Source organism: Danio rerio, chromosome 15 (genome assembly GCF_052040795.2).
Source record: "Danio rerio strain M-AB ecotype USA chromosome 15, GRCz13ab, whole genome shotgun sequence".
NCBI lineage: Eukaryota > Metazoa > Chordata > Actinopteri > Cypriniformes > Danionidae > Danio > Danio rerio.
Genome location: NC_141035.1, coordinates 20,104,015 through 20,126,103, shown reverse-complemented (window position 1 = coordinate 20,126,103; position 22,089 = coordinate 20,104,015). Strand labels below are relative to the sequence as shown.

The window sequence follows — 22,089 nt, the reverse complement described above, 5'->3', positions numbered from 1 at the left end:
CATTTATGTGAATGTATTAATAATATAAAAAATCATAAACATTATTTAACTACATTTTGCAACTCAAAAAGGGTATTTTGCTGCAGGGAGCACAATAAACCAAGAAAGATCCAGACTTCTGCCAGAAAAGGCAAACTTGTTGATTTTTCTCCAGTAGAATGGTTAAAAACTGAAATTCATTTTCCTTTAAACCATTGTGCATTCTTTAACAGAAAAAAACTAATTATTTGTTTTACAATTATTGGTTTCATTTTATTTTACATAAAAACTTAATAACAATATAAAGTGTTGTTAACTCTGTTCAATTAGTTTTTTCATTAAAAAAACACTACAAAAAGTACCGTTAAGAGAACCGTTAAAGTACCGAACTGATAAGTGGTATCAATAAAAGTAGTAATACCATTAAAACCTTAATGATACCCATCCCATGGTTTAGCCATACCGTTTAATGGAACTTCATGCTGGTGAAAGCAATTACACTGTGTAACCAATAGATGGCGACAAACAACCATCAAAATGATGTCACTGAATAATGTCACTGATACAACTACAGTATAATGAAACATTTTATGAGTGAATTGTTGAATCACTGATTGAAGATAAATATGATATGTTGTACAAGAAGTTAGGTTTCTATATTTAGCATTTTTTAGCAACAGTAGCAAAGATCATATTTCGTATTGAATATATTTATTTTTTTCAGCTGATTCATTTGTTTCATTTGTTAAAACTAATGGGTTTTGCAGTAACATTTTTGTAAAAATGGTAAGCAAATGACATTTGTATCCTCCCTTTTTAGCTAATCCAAAAAGAAAAATGGTACGATCCATCACTCAAAAGCTGTAGTGTGATCCGAACCATGAGATTTGTGATCTGTTACACCACTAGTAGCCAGAACTACGAATGGCTGCATTTCATCTTTAAAACGAATGCTACGGTGCGGTATGATGCCACCAATGGTTTCTGCTTCTTTTTGCAATACCAGATGACCGCTTACCTTCATGTGAACGGCTTTTCTGCTGTAACCAGTTTGCCCAGTGGCTCGCCGCACAAAAAAATAAATAAATAAATAAATAAATAAAAAAATTGTGTTGCCCGCAATTAGGGTTCGAGTCTGACAAGAAACAGTTCAAGAAAGCAGATGAAACAAAAAGGCGACAAATAAAAGAAGTAAATAACAGGGTGAGAATGTGCTACGGTTTGAAAATATGAAAAAAAATGGGGGGCCACGAGGGCTTTTCTTTTTTCTGAATTGCTTTTGAAAACACTGTCGGTTGGGTTTAGGGAGGACAGTGGGCGGGTCAATCGGTGCTTTTTAAAACACTATAGTTTGTGTTTAATGAATGTCGTTCAAGTCATTCGACAGTAGCCTCTGGTGGATTTACCTTAAGCCTAGTTCACACCACAGGATTTTAAACATCAGCAGATCGCTGTGCCGTTCACACTACATGACTTGACTTTGTGTCTTTTAATCTCTGTGGTGTTCACACTACACAACACTCCGTGAATGATCCACAAGAGGGGGGTCACACACTACATGATCTGACAACAACTCATTCCCCAACAGCCAATAAAATTTTGAGGGAGGAGTCATCAGAAAAAGCTGAACACTATTGGCTGCTTGTGTGCTGATTACATCACTGACAGCGTTTCAAGCTTTGGAGAAAGCATTTAAAAACATCGTCAAATCAGCTGATTTATCAGCGGATTAATCACACATCTGCAAGGTTCCAGTGGATAGATACACAGAGAGTTTTTAATTTTTGTAATTTTATAACTCTTTAAAATAAAACTAACAAATAACACCCTGCCATTTTCTAACTAGCAGTGTATTTCTTTCTGACATTGTTTTTTTTTTATTACAAAACAGTAAAGAACTGAGCATTTCTGCCTTAAATTACCATATTGGTCAGAATGACTTTATGCATGTCTGATACTTTTCGCTGTGACTTTAAATATGTGTGCATTTTTTTGCCTAGCAACTTCCTGCTAACATAAACAAAACTTTCTGATGTCAAAAACATCAATTCACTTCAGATATCTTTTAAAACAGCATATTCTGTGCCGTGAAATAGCTCCTGTTTGAAAGTGAAAATGAAAGCCAAGACCTTTGCATGTTCTTGTATCTTAACTACATATTTATAGGCTGTATTACCGAAAAAAGATTATATTTTAGGGTAATGGTGTCATTAAATATGATGCCAGACATTCAAAGCTTAATTTTAATATCTCAATAATAGCTTTGAATGTAAATATGTTGTGACAATATGGCGTTTTATATGAGAACGGTCAGAATGAGCAGTATGGTATTTCTAATAGTTACAGAATTCTAGTTCCACTGTTAATATAGCCTACTCTCATGTCTGTGTTAACACAGAATGAAGCAAGTGCGTTGATGCCCATTCTGACCAATCACAGATGTTTCTGTTGAGCTCCTGATCACACAGGCATTCAGCTCATGCTGATATGCTCTCTCACTGGCTGCAAATCGTCACTACATCTGACCACACGTGGGGTTGAGTTGGCCGACTGCTCTGGAATATTTAGCATGCTAAATGTTGGACTTCCGTCTGCGAGGTGTCGGCGACGCGTCAGCGAGCCTCGTTGATGCGTTGTTCAGTAGTTCACACATAAAGAGCGGCGAGCGCCGTGCACCCGCAGATTTCTTCCCGATCACAGCCCGATCTGTCGGCGAGCTCGTTAACTTCCAAATCGGGCTCAAATCAGGCTTAAAATCCTCTAGTGTGAACTAGGCTTTAGAAGAGCAGGTGTGAGAGGAAGTTTGAGATCTGAAAAAGTGTACACAACAGCCTCTGGTGGATTCGTGAAAACAAAACTCAAAAAAAAAACGTAGCTCCTGGGACGCAGTCCAGAAATGTATGCAGGGGTACATATCAATCATGAGCCCGGGTTGTGTTAATCACATTGCAATATCGGTGCTGTAGAAGGAACCATTTGAAATTGAGAGTAGTCACATTAATCGTTCACCGCAAGTTTATCAGTGGCTGTGCATATACACCATTTAAATAACTTCAAAAACAACTCTCTAAATATTTCGGTGTTTTGGAACCCTCAGATTCCAAAAAGATTTTCAAATATATCTGCCAAATATCGTCCTAACAAACCATACATCAGTGGAAAGCTTATTTATTCATCAGATGATGTATAAAAGCAACTGCCCCTTGTCATCCAGGGTCACGAATAACAATATATGATCAAATAAATTCAGCCTCGGTGAGCGTAATCACTCAAAAACATAATATAATTAATAATAATAACTACAAAAAAACATAACCTCAAATGCTAGTATACTGCATGAATGCCCGAGCTCGTGTAGCACATTATTTGCACTATTTTAAACGCAAACTCTCCAACTGAACTAATACGACACCCCGGCACATAATAAAGTATCAAAAAGTCAACGTATTTGTTTTTATTGAGGCTCGTGTATTTAACCATCATTTGTACAGCACTGCGGGATACACTCATTTAAAAATGTATAAGACTTCAGGTTGCGAACCTCTGGCTGGGCGAAACTCCCCCAAATGCATCTGATTTTGCAATCCGCAATGATTTGTACAATTCATTAACAGTTGGAAAGCCATTCCGCTTCCCCTCGGAAATACTGTAAAAACTCAAAGCATCCCACTGGAAGCAACTCCTCCACATCACTTGATCATCTTGCAGGGAGCATTTACTCATCTGCACGTTTGCAAACAGTGTCCTTTATTGTCTCTTCTTTTTTTTTTTGTACATTTTTGTTAGTTTCATGTTCCTTTTATGGTAAAATCATGTAAAAAAGTTGATAATCCAAAAGAAGGCCTGATCCTGAAAAATCCACTTGATATGTAAATGACAGGAATCATCTAAGAAAGCGCGCTGAGGTTTCGGGAGGTGAGGAAATGAAGCAGTTCCTCTGTGAAAGACACATGCTCATCAGATGTGAAGGACAGTATATAAGAGCTGATGGTAGTGACAGCAGGGGCTTTTCTTCGCCCCGAGGGTCCATATAAAAGAAATGGAGAAAGCAAAGGAAAATTCTAAGTTGGACTAATGGTCATAGGTTCATACGTAGATGCTCTGGCCTTTTGGAGATGACGGGGTAGGCCTGCTGCTTGAACTGGCCCATGTTTGAGCCAGCGGGTTGCCTGATGGGAAGAGGAGCGGTGGCTTCGGCACTGGCCTGGACATCCATGTGATCCACGCTGGACACTTCCATGGCCAGCTCTGTGGGGGACTGGAGGGTGGAGGATCCGGGTAAGGTGGGACCTCGTGGCCAACAATCTCCTGAGAACTTAATTGGACTGAAAAGGTAGGAGACGCTGAGGTCAAATTGGATTTGTTCCATTTATTATTGGTCAAATGTAGAAGTCTAAAAAAGAAAACGCCATTACCTGAGAGGCGTTCGGGGGCTTCCCAAGAACCGGCGAGGTGAACGGATTTTTGGCTCAAATGAGAACTTCTCCTTTATATTTTCCAATACGGATGGAGCTACATAAGTAAAACCCTGCAAAATGTAAAAGGCAGATAAGTGCCAACATTTCACAAATAGGACTATGAAAGTTAAATTTATAATGGAATTTAAAAAAACAATTTAAATGTTTTTTTTTTTTTTTTTTTTTTTCAATTTAATTATTCTGAAGTTCTACATTTTGGGCTTAAGCCATGAACACTTCTGCAGGTTTTAGAGTCAAACTCAAGACTTTAAGGGTGCTTTCACACTTGGTTCAATTGCCTGGACCGTACCCAAGTTTGATTGTCCCCCCTTGCCACCTTCTTGGTTGGTTTGTGTTCACACTATCTTTTTTCCTTAGTACGCTGGTATGCTTGCGTCATCGAGCTGCTGTTTTGTTTACGGCTGTTGCTAGGTGATAGTCACGAAAAGCAAAGTGCCAAAGTGGAAAGACGTCCACACATTGTGGTCATTCTGCTTTTACAGAATCTTTTGGTTTAGGACATGCAGAAAGCGACTCGAGACTATCTGCCACAAAAATATTCTAAACGTTCAGAACATCACACAGTGTCTGAAGCTGTTTTTGGAGGAGACAAGAAGACATTATCACTGTGTCTGCCCTGGCTCAGTCCCACTTGTCACCAAGGTACAGTACGTGATACACAGATGAACGTTATGAAAACAACAGTTTGTTGTACAATTGGCGGTTTACTTCTGTTATTTGGTACAATTTCATTAACACCAGAAGTGAACCGGACAAAAGTTCACATGAACTGTACCCCGTATCACCTCTTCCAGGTGGACTCGGGTACATTTCACAGGTGCGCAGCAGAATTCAGAAGACACGTTCACACTAGCTAAATGTACCATACTCTGACATCAAACCAGCCCGGGTGTGGACCAAAAGAGCTAGCGTGAAAGCACCCCAAGACAATGTTAAGACCCTTATGAATAAAATTTCAGACTTATACAGGGCTAAACACTAAAGATGTTTTCTAATGGCCTGGTTTGAAACGAGCAACATCAAAATAAATTAATTAGTTATTTTGATCAATTATTATGATCAAATTCAGTTATTTGTTTTACTTTAGTTGTACACAGGCCATTTTTTTCAACAACGTTTCTTAAAAAAATGGACAGGTTTTAAAAACTATAATTTTATGCAAAACAGTCTGTCCAGGTCAGTGTCCCCACCAGGTATAAACCTATACATATATTTGGAGAACTTTAACAAAGAATATTGCAAGGAATACAAATAAACCATATTGGTAAATTGAATTAAAATTTTTACTTTTGTAAAAAAAAGTTTTGGAGATGAATTGTTGGTGATGGGAGTCTAATTGTCCCAATTGACTGTAGTGGCACGAACATAGAAAAATGAATACCTGTTCAAAATTATTTAAAACGTACAACATAATATTACATATACAGTTAATTGAAGACTTTATAAAGCCTAAACTTTAGTCTTAGAAATGTAAGCCTTTAAGACTTCTACATTTGTTAAAATTGTTACAGATTAAGAATTGCTTTGCAAATCTGAGGAAAAAAACAATAGTAATATAAATTCAATAAAAAACATTTTTTTAAAAATACAACACTTTATTTAACATGATTTGTGAGATATAAACTTAAAATTAGAAAAAACATCCGAAAAAAAAAGTCTAATTATCTGTGTCTTATTCTGTGGTGAAAGCTAAAATATATTGCATCATGTCAGATTTATAAAATGTGAATGTATAATATAGGAAAAAAGTCAAAATCGCAAGATGAAAATCTGTAAACTCTTAATTCTAAACAAATCTGAAGTACAAGATTTAAATGTGTAATTTCTTGAAAAAAGCTTAAATTGTAAAATGTATGCTATACAGGGTTTCTGCAGGTTAAATTGAATACCGTGTTCACACCAGTCGTGGAAGAAACGTTAAGCGCGAGTGATTTACATGTTAAGTCAATGTAAAGCCACAAATAGACATTTTGCAGCGCAACACGCACGAATGGCGTGGTGTGAATGTCGCTATATGCGCGAATTGAGTGTTTTGCGCGTTTGAATCGCTCGAGTGGGAAAACCTGAACCAATTAGGAGCTTGCTTTTGTAAGAGCATGATTATGACATAGCACCTCTTGTTGGTGCCCTGGGGGAAAATCCTCCTGCACACACAGACAGCAGTTCATCAAACTGGGCTCGGCTCAGTCAGAAGCACAGCTGAAAGCCTCCATCATCCAGGTTAAGTTTCTGGAGGAGTTTATGAGCTCACAGAGGTGGGTGCACCTTTGAAAAGATCTAGTGGACTCAGACACGACTCCAAACAAATCAACGCTGTTGTTCAGCCTTTGTAAAGCACAGCTATTTTCTCAATAAAATCTGTGTTAGCCATTTAGCAACAAAGCTACAGTCACTGGGCAGACAGAAGACCTGCTCATTATGCAAACCTGCGTCTGTTCTGAAGTGAATTTAACACGCGAATAAAGCGAGTAAACTCAAATATTCAAGCGTCTATTTATGCGCAAATAGAGTGATTTATCGGCCAACTCCGCTTCTGGTGTGAACACAGCATCAGACTTCGAGACCATTTTAAGACCATTATGAATGAAATTTCAAACGTACACAGGGCAAACGGTGAGTTTTTTTTCTAATGGCCAGTGGAAATTTTTACTTGCCCCATAAAATTTCAAATGTGTAAAAAAAAAAAAAAACGCTAACTCAATTTATATGCATATACTTTTCTTTCAGCATTACTTTTCTCAAAAACAAAAGACAAGTTTTAAGAACAATAATAAACTAAATTTACGCACAACAGTGTTTCTGGATTAGTGTCCTCACCAGGTAACTATAAATACATGGAGAACTTTTAAACAACTGTTAGAGTAAGGAAGATAGTGAAACCAAATTGACAAATGGAGTTGATAAGGGTAACTTTTTTTTTGGTTTGGTTGAAAGTCAAAAAAAAATTAAGAACTGTTTAACATGACTAAGGCGTCCAACATCATATTTCAGCAAATTTATCCGTTTTAAAAATTTAAATTTTGTTTTTTAAAATTTAAGACATTTTAAGATCCCACAGATACCATGTTATACATTTTTCCAAATAAATCCTTAAATGCAAGAAAGTATTCTGCAAAAAAACCTCCAAATGTTACCCAATATAAAAAAATGTTACCCAACTAACTTTCGAAATGCTAAAATGTGGCAACTTAATTCTAAAAAGAGAGAGAAAAGTCCAAATTGCAAGTCCCTTTTTATCTGTATTCTATGGCAAAAACAGGCTTTCATAGAGGACACTGAAATCATGACTTGGCTGCCTTACCAAAAAGACCTGATTTGCACTTTCGCTCAGTGTGGAGTCATCAGGACTGTCAACGGGAGTCTGGCTGGTGAACTTTGAATCAAACTGGCTCACATCCTCAGCAGATTGCTGCCAATACAAGACATCAGGTCACCTACTTCATGTGTACTATTAACCAATAGGATCCAGCAAAACACCCCAAAACATGAATATAGTTACCAAGAAAGGCTTGAATGGTGGTTCTACTTTGCGTGCAAGAAGATCATCCCAATTAACATGTCGGAAAAAGGGATGAGTCTAGGAGACAAATTAAAACACATTAAACCAAAACAAAAGCTCAGCAATTCCTTCTAAATTATGAAATGTGGTTAAATGTTCAGTTGTACCAAAAATCAATAGGTTAAGTTAATGATATACTTCTTTTTGTACCCCAAAGACCTTATTGTTCAATTCTGCCATCTCATAGATAATAGTTTATACTTTTTGGGCAAGGAAAAGAACTAAAGTAAACATTTTTCTTTAAAAAAAAAAGGCTTTTCACTATGAACAGTTTGTTAGGATTTAAAGTGTTACCATTTCATGTTGACTTTAACCATTGATGTTGACCTTTATGCAAACAAACCTGTACTTCTGTTGCATCTCCAGGTCCAGCCCCAAGCCGAGATGAGGCACTTCTTTTCAGTAGCTGAAATGCATTAGTGTTACAAAATAAAATACCAAATAAAGCAACACCACAATACATCTTACTGGGGGAGGAAATGAGATCAATGTTGGCCTACCCTTTTGAGAAGGTCCCTGGCTTCTTGTGTGAGGTAGGGTGGGAGGTTCAGTTTGCATTTAAGAATTTTGTCAATGGTTTTTTTCCGGTTCTCTCCTGTAAAAGGAGGCTGGAAAAGCAAAAAATAAATAAATAAATAAATAAGAACAAAAACAACAACAACATCAAAATAAAAAAGTAATTTATTTATTGCAGTAAGGTTCAAAAACCTAAACCAATTCTAATATTGACCAGATAATTGGTTTTCAATCCAAATATGATTTCCTTGTATTTACATTGTACTATAAATAAATGTAAAAAAGAAGATGCTGTTTTTAAGAGTTAATATTAGGGTCAATCGATATTTGTAATTTTTCAAATATTGGCCAATAAGCTTTTCTGTTTGGCAGATGTGTTTGAGACAGGACTTTTATTTTGACGCCAGCGTAGCTAAGCTAACATTCTCCCTTTTGCTCACCGTTGTTATTCAGTTCTGTCTAATACGGATAGAAGTTTGTCTAATAATCAGATAGAACGGTTTAAACAAAGTAATTCGCATTCAGCAAATACACATGCAAATCATTGAATGACGATTGAACATATTTCACAAACATTTGTGTCCTGTTGTGAGCTCTTATAAAGTCCTGCATGATTGCGTGTTCTCTGCTGGTCGGTTCATCCAAATTGAAAGCAGACAGGAAGAGAGTTCAGCTTTAGCCTCATGATCTTAAATTATTCAGCGTTTTATCCATTTGTCCACAGTCATATTCATGTCATTTTCACTGTGTGCTGTATGTAAAATAAGTATTACCTTGGCTTTACTGGAAAAATTTTTTAACTCCCAATGCACACAAACTTTTCGGAAAATGGACAGCCTGTTGGTTACAGTTTCATTATCTTATTATTTTCTCAAGTGGAGAGTCACAGAACTAGAACTTTCTGAATGAATTAAGGACGACACAGAGTGTTTCATACTCTTCTTTGAATGTTTGAAAGGCGTGTCAAAACTGTTGTTGACTCTGTCAGACATGGTTCATATATGTGAAAAAACACGTTCAAATAAAAGACAAAAATAGTCACAAGAGACAAGGTTTATCAATGAGAAAAATATGTAAAACTGCATAACTAAATAAGTTAAAATAAACTTTCCTGACCCGTCACAAAATGTGTGCCATTTTAAATTGAGTTCAAATGTAATTTGTTTTTAATTATAAAAATATAATTATATCAGCCATCAGTCACACTGCTTTCCAAGACATCAGAATGGGCCTTCAAAAAAACCCAGATCTGTCAACCACTAGGTAATATTTAGGGCCAGACGGGATCAGCCGACATTTTTTGCAATTTCTGCACAGAATTTTGTTAAAAATCTGCGGATTTAGGAAAGCATTTTTTGGGAGTATCATAACTAAAAAATTTTATATATGAACTAAAAAATAATTCCTTTTTAACTTGTATTTAATGTTTACAATGCAAATCCAATTACATCCACTTTATTTGGAAAACAAAGCAAGTCTTCTATATAATAAATCTACTAAAAGACAGAAAATATTACTTTACAAACTATTGTAAATTATATGAACAGTTTCATTTTAGTCAAAAATTTTACTAAAATTAACTTAAAACTGAATAAATATAAATGTACACACATTTACACAAGTAAATAAACAGAATCAATGATGGGCTAAAAATTAGCAAAATTCTACACGCACAGATTCCATCTGTTCCGTTCAGTGTCTGTAAAGACTTTCCGCTCACTTTAAATAACATATTCTACTAAACCGAACAGTCAGAAAACAGGCAGAAAAATAACCACAGAACGCTCAAAGATTTTCAAACTGTTTTAAAAAAAAGAAAAGAAAATGATCTTGGCTAAATAAATAAAAAAATAAATTCAATTAGCTTCCACTCTGAAATGACATTTACTTATTGATAATACACCTGACAATGAAAATTGTCATCATTTGCTCTCCCTACACTTGTTTGAAACCTGTTTGAGTTTCTTTCTTGTGTTGAACACAAAGGAAGATTTTCTGTAGCATGTTGGGAAACAAAAGTAGAATTTTTATTCCTATTAGGGCTGTACAAGATATAGTTTCAGCAATGATTTTACAATGTGCATATTCTTAAGTCACATCACATTATCTGCAATGTGGAGTAAGGTTTAAAGTTGACCAGTAGCCAGAGAAAATAAACTGATCTATGGTTACACATTGCAGTGACCCCGCAATATCACCATAAACATGAATCGCAGAAAAATAAAATATGAAAAATAAATGAAAGACGTCAGTTTTTCAGCCCTATTTTCTATAATGGAATCAGTATCTGTTGGTTTCCAGCATTCAGAACAGAAGAAAGAAACCCATAAAGTTCAGAATCATTTGAGTGTGAATGACAAAGGTATATTTTAAGTGAACTATCCCTTTATATACTTTTTTTGTAAATACTAAAACTCAAGCTAGTGCACTGCATAAAAGAAACATTTACACAACATCTAACCTGCTCACATTATGTATGCAAACGAAATCTCTCTTCAAAGTTTACGTTAGAACAACAATGTGATTACTTTGAAAACGCAAAAAAGTTAAAATTTTTGTGTGGATGCCACCTAAAACGCCTTCAAAAAAAGTGAATACTCACTGCTCCGGTTAACATGTCATACATTAAAGCCCCCAGACTCCACCAGTCGACAGCGCGATTGTGTCCGCTCCTCATGAGGATCTCTGGAGCCCTGAAATAAAGGAACTTATCACTCAACTGTAGAATTCATCTAAATGCACGTCACACGGTCATGTCAGGCAACAAAGAGGGACATTTGCAAAACAGGAAATTAACCATTTAGACATTACAAGGCCCTAAAAGCTTCTTGAAAAGCCTCTCACATGTACTCAATGGTGCCGCAGAAAGTGTGGGTCACTGTGCCGTCATGAATGGACTCCTTACACAGCCCGAAATCAGTCAGTTTTACATGTCCTGCCAGTAAAACAAAAACAGATTATTAAAACTAAACATTTTTCAGTTCACAAGAGGAACTCCCATCTAAATCATCAAATTTAATAATGATGTATGTTTTTTTTAAGGAAGAGTGGATATGCACATGGCAAAACTGATCTCATCATGCAAATAAATACAAAAATTTAGAAAATATTGTCTTTAAATAAACAAAACCAGCATATAAAATCAACACAGTACTGAAAACAATAAGACAAAAGTGTATACAAGTTAAAATAAGTTTAAAACTAGGAATGCACAATATAAACATTTTTAAGATCCTGATAACAGATAATGAAGTCCTTATCATGGCAGATTCCGATATCAATATACCAACAATCAATAAACTCATACATCGATAGTATAATGTTTATATAATCTGCAGTTTGTGCACCTAGGAGAATACAACAATCTAAACTGGTATTTAAGAGGCTCTAGCTAAACTACAGTAAACATCAGAAGTCACCAATTAAAAGACATTTTAAAGATATTTTTACTGTATTATTATTGTATCAAAAGCCTAACCAGGAACTAGGACTGCACATTAACCTTTGATAGAAGCATAAATATGGGGAATTAGCTACTGGAATTTGTAGCAATGTCATACTGCAATTGTTTCTGTAAAATAAACTTATTACTATGATATTTAATATATTTATATTCAATTATTTCATGCAATACAAAAAAGACATATTAAAAAACATAAAAAGAAAAGCAACTTCAAATTTGCACAGTTGAGCTTTTACAACTGATTAGCTTTAGATTCAACTTTATTGTCATTACACATGTACAAGTACAAGGCAACGAAATGCAGTCAGTTAAATAGACCATTTAAGCATTCATTTAGTTGTTCAAACGTAAAACTGTTTAAACGTAAGCGCCACCAGGAGCAGTAGATAACAGAACAGAAGCACAGAAAATCCATTAAAAATATAGTGGTATAGCAAATGTATACATTTTAAAGACATGGCAATAAACAATGAAATTTAATGCAGTGCTTATTGTCAGATGTGAGGCACACTTTATATTTTGTCACAGTCAGACAATGAAGATTACTGATTTTATACAAACCAGGGGTACGTTCTTCGTCTGCGGATTACTCAATTAGGATTTGGATATTGGCGATTTGACACGATCCAGGTTTGTTTTGTCAGACTTGTCAAAGCAACAGTTCTGGCAACTTAAACCTGCTTGGGAGCAGGTAATTTCATATAAACAGGATTACATCAGGTCAGTTCAAGCAAAGATAATACTAAAAGTATGTACCAAATGCTGATAATTTTTTACAGTAGTAGCTATATACACTTGGGAAAATAGTAAAAATATATTTTTAACTATATATATATATATATATATATATATATATATATATATATATTTTTTTTTTTTTTTTTTTTTTTAACTATATATATATATATATATATATATATATATATATATATATATATATATATATATATATATATATATATATGCATGTATATATTGATATGAACTTTTTAGATACAAATGCGTACATGCACAATATTAAACTTAAAAAAAAAAAAGGATAATAATAATTCAAGCAGTCATGCATGTGTATTGACCACTAATATTCCGGTGACTGACACCTTTACCAAAATGCTTTTTTGATGCTGAATTATTTATAGTTATTCCTTACTATTCCTTATTTAAAAAAAAAACTTGAGTAGGCCTAGGCTACTATAATAAAGAAAATCTTCTCTAAATGTGGAAGTAAATACATTGATATGCATTGAAATACATGATGATACTCTTGACACATTAAAGTGTAAAGCCTGCAGCTCAACAAATGTGGAGTTATTGTGTATCATATTTAACAAACCGTTTACTGCTAATTTTATGTAAATTTGCTCACATGGATAATTAAATATTAATCAGTTGATGTCATTACACTGCTGTGCCATCAGCCAAACATTGCATTGCTGATCATGATTTCGAGGATCGATAGATCTGTCCTTCACAATACACGCAGCGATCTCAGATTAATTCATCCAGACATTTTAATCTGATTCAAGAACTTGTTTGAAGAACCAAATTTGCCAGAGATCAGTTATCAAGCTTTAAAGATCCAGGATCTTCTAAATCATCCTAGATCATTTAAGCAAGTACGAAAAACAGACCCCAGATCTTTAACACATGCAGTTTATTATTATATATTTTTTTAACTTTTATCACTTTTGCGGACAATGAAAATCTTTACACTTTTACAACAGCTTTGCCGCAATGGTAACGTTCCAAGTGAAGATTTGTGTTAAAACAGATTCCTGTTTTCCTCCTATCTAAATCATTAATGATGCAAATAGGCACTGTCCTCCCCATGTATGCAGGTTTTCCCAAGTCAAATTGAAGACTTTAAGACCATCAAGAATGAAATTTCAGACTTGTATAAGGCTAAATGCCCAGCAGATTTTTTTTTACTTTCCCCATCGAAAATGATTAATTTTAATTAGTTATTTCTTAGCCACATACTTTAAATAGTGTCAAAACAAGCAGACCCTAGTTGTATACATAAAAGAAAAATTTAACTTAACTTAAAAAACTCTTTAATAAAGTAATAAACTAAATGTATGCACAACAGACTGTTATAATATTAGTTATAAACAGAGCTAACAGTTTTAAGTTTTAAAAGTTTTATTTAGATGTACTGTATCGTTGGTGATTGGATGCATGTTGGATCGACTGGGTAGCTTTACAAAAACAGAAAAATTCCCTCGCATTGGGAAAATAAATGAATCTAGAATACTTTTTATTGACTGATTAATTGATTTGTTTTATAATTGGATTTAATTTAATTAATGTCATTTTTACCCATTCCGCCCAATACTTTATCTGTCTGAGATGTAGATGTAGTGCATCACTGATTATAATTCTAACATCATTCTGAATGATAATAGGAAGCAGGCAAACCTTGGTTGTTCAGCATGATGTTCTCAGGTTTGAGATCTCTGTAGATGATGCCTTTCTGATGCAGGTGTCCGAGCGCCATAGAGATTTCAGCCAGGTAAAAGCTGCATGTAAAAAGCCCAGAGCAACATTCTGATTACATCCATTCATCTCATCTTGCTGAATGTAATGTCGAGTGTGTGCATGTGTTCTGCATGCATAAAGAATTATGATACCGGTAAATTTCTGGAAAATTTCCGGAACGACTTTACCGGTATATTGAAAAAAGCACTGTTCACACAGGCAAGGACGTTACGGAAATTTTCCGGAAAAGAGCATTCACACATCCATTCTAAAATACCGGTAAATTCTGACATCATTAACCAGAAATGAGCTTTAAACGGCTGCGCTTGTATTTGTAAACATTTGACTAAATTACAAACTCTGTGGATGATCAATATTGTGAACAACTTTCGCAGGATCACTTTCGCATGTCTAGTTGTTCATAATATGTGCGTGTGCAGGCGCTCATAGGCGCACGCAAAGCTTGAAGGATAACAAACAACGGCTTATCATAAGCATCTCATCGATGATTATTTACACAGTTGGCATTAAGAAGAACATATAAACGTGATCTGACTAACTTCTAGCAGCTAAATGTGTCTGGAAAAATATTCAAAGGCTTTTATCCTCACAAACCGCGCGGACGTAAATGCGTCTGACTGTTGTGATTGGCTAAAGCAGACGTCTCACGTCAGCATGTTCTAGACGTGCACGCGCTTATTACGGGAATCTTCCTTCTGCATTCACACAGCGCAACATTCCGGCAAATTGCCGGTATTGTTACAACTTCTCTTTCCGGAAAATAGCCAGAACGAATTTACCGGTATTTTCAAAAAGGACCTGTTCACACATACAACCTTTCCGGAAAATTGTGTCTGTATGTGTGAAAGGGGCTACAGTTTACATTGCTATTTATCTGCTCGTGAAGTGTGACGTCAAGCAAAGCAGCTTTCGGGTCCAAGCGCCATATCAGACTGTATAAAGAGACTCAACAAATGGGAATAAACATTTAAAAAGTGACACAATACTTTCAAAAATCCAGATTTTTTTTATAAATTGATGAAATATTGGTGTCTGAGATGCAGCAAGTCCAAAGACTGTTGTGTACACCATTATTTTATATGATATCACTTTATTGTGTGATATGACAAAAAAAAAAAAAGGTCATAAACAAGTATCTTTTCAATTCAAATGAGTGGCGACTTGGTCCCAGAAACAGTATTCCATACGTCACAACTTAACAAGCGGATAACTATATGAACTTTGCAGTTCTCTGACTTTTAAAGCATTAAATTGCTAAAAAAAAATAATAATAAATCAGGCTCGCTCACCAGGCCGTGTCTTCCATGAAAATTCCCTCTCGCTCCAGCTGCATGAAAAGCTCCCCACCTGCAAAAGAAGAAAGGGTTTTACTATTAACATCAGTTTTACAAGCACAAACAGATGAACTGATAGGAAAGCTTTAATGCATCAGATTTCAAGACAAGTTTACACAACACATTAAACATTTCAGTAGACAGGAAAATAAAGTTAGCGTTCTTAGAGACCTAATGAAGGAAGTTTATTATTTTCCTTTTATCTATACTATTTTTCTAAGATTATACTATATTTCACTGTTAACATTTTTCATCAAAATTGCAATTTTCTTTTTAAAGTGACCAGTTCATTGTTTAAAAATATTTAAATTAACTCTCACTCAGTTCAGTTTTAGTTAACTTCAGACTTTATTTTTTACATTTCTGACGTTTGATTTCCAAGCTAAAAAGTTTATGGCCTAAAAAAGTAAAGTTTCTCACACAATTAGGATTTTTAGTTCTTAAGCATATTGACCTAGAAAATAGGACATTTTTTATGTCAGTCTTAGTACACAATGTAAATACAGAAGGTCAAGTTTTCAATATAAAAACTATTAAAACTTTTTTTTGAGTGAGATGCTAATGGTCTAATCCAGATGAATGATTTATGCTAAGCTAAGCTAAAAATACACCCACCAGACACGGAGAACATGGTAAATGGCATTCAAAAATTATAAAACTCTAATGTTCAACTCTAATGGAATTGTAAAATGAGACTATTTACAAAAATGTGGAGTGTTCTTTTAAATATATTTCCTCCATACAAATAAAAAAATAAAGAAATTTAAAAGAAAAGACTGGCACTAAGAGGTTGAATTGATCCCTTAGCAACTCCACAGCAACAAAAGGAGTGTGGAAAGAATGAGAAGTTGTCTATCTCTAAGAAACAAAGGTTGCTCTTGATTCACAGACCACTTAGGTATTCAAGGATGAGGTAAAGCTTGCCGCCCGTCTGAAAGGCATAGATTAGATCAACGATGAAAGGATGCTTGACTTCCTCTAAGATGTTCCGTTCTGCTTTAGTATGCGCTGTGTCCTTGGCGTTGCGTACAATCATAGCCTACAAACAGAAAGATAAAGGTGACATTGAGGCACTTACATCTACATATCTAATAAGACATGACATAACTAAATGAATTAGCATTGGGAATTCAAGGAATGTTGAACCTTCTTCAAGACTTTCATTGCAAATATTTTTCCTGTTGCAGCACCAGATACTTTCCGAACTTGGAAAACCTACAAAAACAAATAAATACATTTACTTTAAAATGAAATAAATCAGCATACCACAAAATTAATTTTGAAATTGTTTACATTGGTTAAAAATTATTCATATAATTGTAGGTGTCCAATTCAAGTAAAGAAAATGTAAAAATGTAAATTTAAAAGAAATTTAAAAAAAGATTTTACAAACGTTATTTGAAAAATTGAAGCAGAACTTCACTTGTGCTTTCTGTAAAAGTCACTTTTGTCAATTTGTAATCATAGATCAAGCTAATGATAAAAACCCTGATGCTACATGCACTTGATATTAATAAGTGCTATAATGCAAAAAAGATCTTTCAAAAGCAATTTTTTATTTATTAACAATAAGCTAAAAAAAATGCAATAAATTCAACAATTTCAATACAAAAATGTATTAATTGAATTAAGAGTAAAGTAAAATGCTGAGAAATTTAATCTAAATCACTTTTTAAACAGCCAAACTTGATTGATTACAGATAAACAAATGTCAAAATTCAAAATGCATTGGTATTATTATTATAAAAATACTCATATTTTAACCATTTCTAAATTATCCACATCTGATAACATATTTAAAGGTGCAGTACGCAAGTTACGAACTAGGTATTGCATTTCTGAATCAAAACAAACGCAAGCTGCCAGATTTGAGGAGCAGACAGAGTGAGTCTAACGATTGAGCCTAAAGGCTGATTTAAACCGTGTTCTAAATAAAAATAAGAGCATGTGATAGAAGGAATATTCTCCATATTAAAAACAGTTTTGTTCTAACCAACAACTCAAATTTATATGCCATTTTACATGACATTTATTGCTATATACTTAAAGCAGAAGCAGATAGTTCCTCAGATCTTGAAAATATATATTTTTAATTGAACTTTAGACCTGTGAAATAATGCCAACCAACACATATCAGTGATTCAGCATGCACATTTAATAATGTTAAAGCTTAATATGTATTAATTAAATTGTAAATCTTACCATTTCATGAATGAGTGCACTATACTATGCTTCTGAATGCCTGTATTTAAATTTCTGTCATGTTTCATCTTGTGCAAACAGCCAAATTGCTTATCGCTGCAAATCTTCTCATGTAGCATTTTGTTAGGACACAGGGTTACAATGTAACCTGCTCACCTAATGATTATTGCTTGAAATATTTATATTATTTGCTAATTAATAACCTCATGTAAAAACTCTGCTACTGTGCACTGGAGGTCGCATTGCGGTCACTAGCGCATGCTTAGAGAGCCTTTCTGAATGAAGGAATGACATACGCGTTTTCCATCAAGGCAACCCGGGGTGCTGAAATATAATTGCCTAAAGTGGCAATGGGGGGGGTTAAAGAGACCAAAACAAAAACAGACATTCCGGCACATAACTCACATTTTCAAAGCAGAATAGCTGATTTCAGCATTGTTTTTCAGATAAACAAGAATGTTCACTTGCCCTGTTTCTTAAATATCTACAAACATATTTTATTTTTATGCTTTAGAAGAGTCAAAATCCTACATACAGCACCTTTAAATAAACTTCTGAATTGAAAGAAGAAAAAAATATCTCATAACATTCAACAATGTAAAAACAAATTGCCTTGACATGTCCTACAAAAAAAAAAAAAAAAAAAAATAATAATAATAATAATAATAATAATAATACCTTTCCATAACCTCCTTTCCCTAAAACACGGAGAAGCTCAAAGCACTCCGGACGGATGTTCTCTGTGCCTTGGTTCACATTGTCCTCTGATATCTCAATCTTCTCACAGTCATCCATGTTACTGTAATAACAACAAACCACAAAACTATTGATCATGTGCATCATTCAGAATCAGCATCAAATTCGTGAATCTGTTTATTGCTCCCAAGTCCATTTTTTGTCATGAGTGTTTTTTTTTTTATTTAACACGTGTGCATGCTTGTGAACATTTTGTACATTTAACCTTTTAAACCTGCAATATTTCCTGAATGATATAGACCATTTCAATATGGTCATGCCATTGGCCCATGAACATTTCCTTGTTATCAAACTATTTTCTAATTGTAAAAAGAAGCAATTTAATCATAACTTAAAGTTAAAACAGCTGTCATAACATTATTTAATATGTGGCTGTTTTTGCATTCTTCGCTAAAAATGTAAAATAGGACATACGTTGGGAACACTGTTTTTGTTTACATCCCTCAAAATGGTCTATTCACCTTATTCTCTGGGCGAGCGGGCGCTGCCATTTGAATCATTTTGGCTCGGGACTTCCGGTCTCGTTTAATTCCACTCAGTTTTGGATGTTAAAAACAGCTTGTTTTACTGCTTGATGTTGCAAACTGATATTTTATTATTCTATTATTCTACTTTGTCAGTATAATGATGCAAACACTTTGTAGAGCAAGTAATTTGACTGTTTTCAGTCACTTATTATTCCTAGTCATTTCTCTCATAGGCAACTGGATCAGATTTTCTAAAACAACTACAAAAACAAGCGCACGTCCGCATTGAAGAATAAGGTCAATAGCAAAGAGTCATACATACTTTATTAACAGGTTCTGATTCAAAATGTACATTCAATTTGTAATTTTGTAATTATTTTTACAAGTCAAGTTCAGTAATTAGTTCATGTACCAGAACTGTTCATAAACAAATTTCAATAAAGGAAAATTAAAGTAACAAAGTTTTTCCAACATGGATCTTTTTTTAAATGGTCAAATTCAGTTGTTAAAACTGTTTACACACACAAATCCCATAATGCAAATAGCTTTGGTTTCATTACAATAAAAATACCAAAACATCACTTTCTCCCTAACTTTTAATTACTTTTATAAGTAAAGTTCAGTAATTGTTAATAGATAAATCTGGGACATAACCTCAACAATGGGGTATATGCACAGCTACTGTTTTTCAGCCAATGATGAACTTAGAGTGAAAGCTTTATGTGATCATTTTCAATTTCATTGAAAATAATTTCATAAGGTTTCATAAGGTGGATGGAATTAAACACAGTGCTTCTTGTCTGGCCTGAGACCTACTTCATATTGTATATCTATCAGGCAGTGAAAATCACAGATTTTTAAAAAGAAATCAGACCTCAGACATGGCAATTTCATATTGAAAAAACAGTTCAACTGAAGTGCTGAGGCTGGCTGGCTGAAATTTGAAGTCTGTGAATATACCCCATTTCAATACAAAATAAATTGAGCTTTTCTTGTTTTACTTTTGAACACTAAATGCAAAATTCATTATTCATTCATTTTTTTTGGCTTAGTCCTTTTATTCATCAGGGGTCGCCACAGCGGAATGAACCGCCAACTTATCCAATATATGTTTTACACAGCGGATGCCCTTCCAGCTGCAACACTGGGATCGACGTCCATACACGCTCATTCACACACAAAATTAATTACACGTATGCAATTATTTTTATGTGGGTGTATAGGAATGGATACTAGAGGTTGATTCATATGTAAATACAGAGAAATTGTCATTATGCAAGTAGTAGTTTATATACTGTATGCATACATGTGTAAATAATAACATAAAAGGATGAATATTGTTTCTGATTACCGACTTATCCATGAATATCATTTTAGTTAAAAAATCTGCTCAGGCCTTGTTATGTGAACAATTTTAGTTTTGTTTTTTATTATTAAAAACAACATTTCCAAACAAACTGTCAAACTAATTATTAAAAGTATTCAAAAATAGGCAATGTTGGTGGTTATCATCAGAACTGATACTGGAAAACAAACATATTTGAAATTTCTGATTTTTCTATTTGGACATTTGTGGTTACTTAAATCAGAAACATACTAAATGTTTATTAAACAACATACTTACAACTCAAAGCCACTGCACTGGTCCATGAGCTCATTGATCTGAGCCTGCAGAAAAGAGGAGTTAAATGCAGGATCAATAAAAGCTCAATTCTCTGCAACAGCTCTGTTGGGTGGGGAGATGATCAATGCACGAGCAGATAACGTTACGAGGCAACAGTTGGCAGCTCTTCCAGTCTGAACACGAAAGCGTAAGGGCTCAGATTTCGCAATACTATTCCCAGAGATCCCATACGGTGACATGCACCATCTATGGTGCTGCAAACCTAAATGACTGATCCTTGCAAATATTAAAAGACTCACTATCAATGTCATGTTATCATTTAAAGCAATATGCACGAGGAATTTAATATACATCTAATGCAAACTGCATTGCCATGTAGTACAAGAAAGGCAACCAATACGTCCAGCCCTTTAAATTGCCACAACTGTAACGCTACTGTACTACTATACTGTAACACTGCCAAGTAGTCAGCTTGCACACAACCCTATTATCTACACCTCCTATCTTATACTAGTACACAGAAAGCACGTTTCCGCTACTAAAACTGTTATATCTCTGTCACATGTGCTGACAGGCATAATATCGCCGTTACTCAGTACAATAAACACACTGTACGGTGATCTGTTAGCATGTTAGCATAACACACAGTGGCAGTAGCCACTGCCTGGGCCTCAGGCCTGCGCTCTGCCTGCCCGGGGTGGAGAAGCATTCCCGCGTGCAGTTTACTCTAAAATCAGCCGTCTCTTACCTCCTCCAGCTCGTCATCGGACACATTCTCCTCTGGCTGGTCCAGATCGATGTCGAAAACGCCAGCCATCGTTGGTTTCGCGCCTGGAATCACTTCAAACCGCGTGTGGGTCTCGCGCTTCCCGCCTCATGGACATGAACGCACCGTCGCCATGACCGGCATGGACGCGAACTAAACTGACTGACAGACACCCCCGCGCGGAGGAATGCGGGAAAATACTCGCGCTCCGCTTACAAACGGCCTTTATTATCTGACGGGGTGTGTAACTTTTAAAGATTGGAGCAGTATATTATGACATAATAAATATATATAATATAAATTATTATCAATTACTTTTAATATTATCTATCTATCTATCTATCTATCTATCTATCTATCTATCTATCTATCTATCTATCTATCTATCTATCTATTGTTTGCTTGAAATGTGTAGTTTATATATATTATAAATATATATTATTTTT

General features: G+C 34.7%; 1 protein-coding gene and 1 long non-coding RNA gene across 3 annotated transcripts; one reads left to right on the top strand and one right to left on the bottom strand.

Annotated features, from left to right (window-relative positions):
* Window positions 1-3,418: 3,418 nt before the first annotated feature.
* On the bottom strand, window positions 3,419-21,798 carry rps6kb1b (ribosomal protein S6 kinase B1b). 2 transcript variants are annotated; one of them, XM_087282655.1, is made up of 15 exons: window positions 21,626-21,798; window positions 20,878-20,921; window positions 18,709-18,829; window positions 16,975-17,043; window positions 16,720-16,867; window positions 15,350-15,841; window positions 14,414-14,635; window positions 11,377-11,467; window positions 11,135-11,225; window positions 8,517-8,624; window positions 8,360-8,422; window positions 7,957-8,034; window positions 7,759-7,866; window positions 4,395-4,507; window positions 3,419-4,304 (listed from the first exon to the last, which is right to left on the bottom strand). In XM_087282655.1, exons 7-15 carry the CDS (start codon window positions 14,490-14,492, stop codon window positions 4,058-4,060), a joined length of 978 nt encoding a protein of 325 aa, XP_087138781.1. In that variant the 5' UTR covers window positions 14,493-14,635; window positions 15,350-15,841; window positions 16,720-16,867; window positions 16,975-17,043; window positions 18,709-18,829; window positions 20,878-20,921; window positions 21,626-21,798; the 3' UTR covers window positions 3,419-4,057.
* On the top strand, window positions 13,670-18,687 carry LOC147840596 (uncharacterized). The gene is made up of 2 exons (XR_015509248.1): window positions 13,670-14,627; window positions 15,352-18,687. It is a non-coding gene; the product is annotated as an uncharacterized LOC147840596 (long non-coding RNA).
* Window positions 21,799-22,089: the final 291 nt, after the last annotated feature.

Coding starts and splice junctions, on each gene's coding strand:
- rps6kb1b (XM_087282655.1), bottom strand. CDS start 14,492: ATGGCGCTCGGACACCTGCATCAGAAAGGCATCATCTACAGAGATCTC. Junction 8,625..11,134: donor ATGACATGTTAACCGGAGCA/GTGAGTATTCAC, acceptor TTGCTTTTCCAG/CCTCCTTTTACAGGAGAGAA. Junction 7,867..7,956: donor CACCATTCAAGCCTTTCTTG/GTAACTATATTC, acceptor TTGTATTGGCAG/CAATCTGCTGAGGATGTGAG.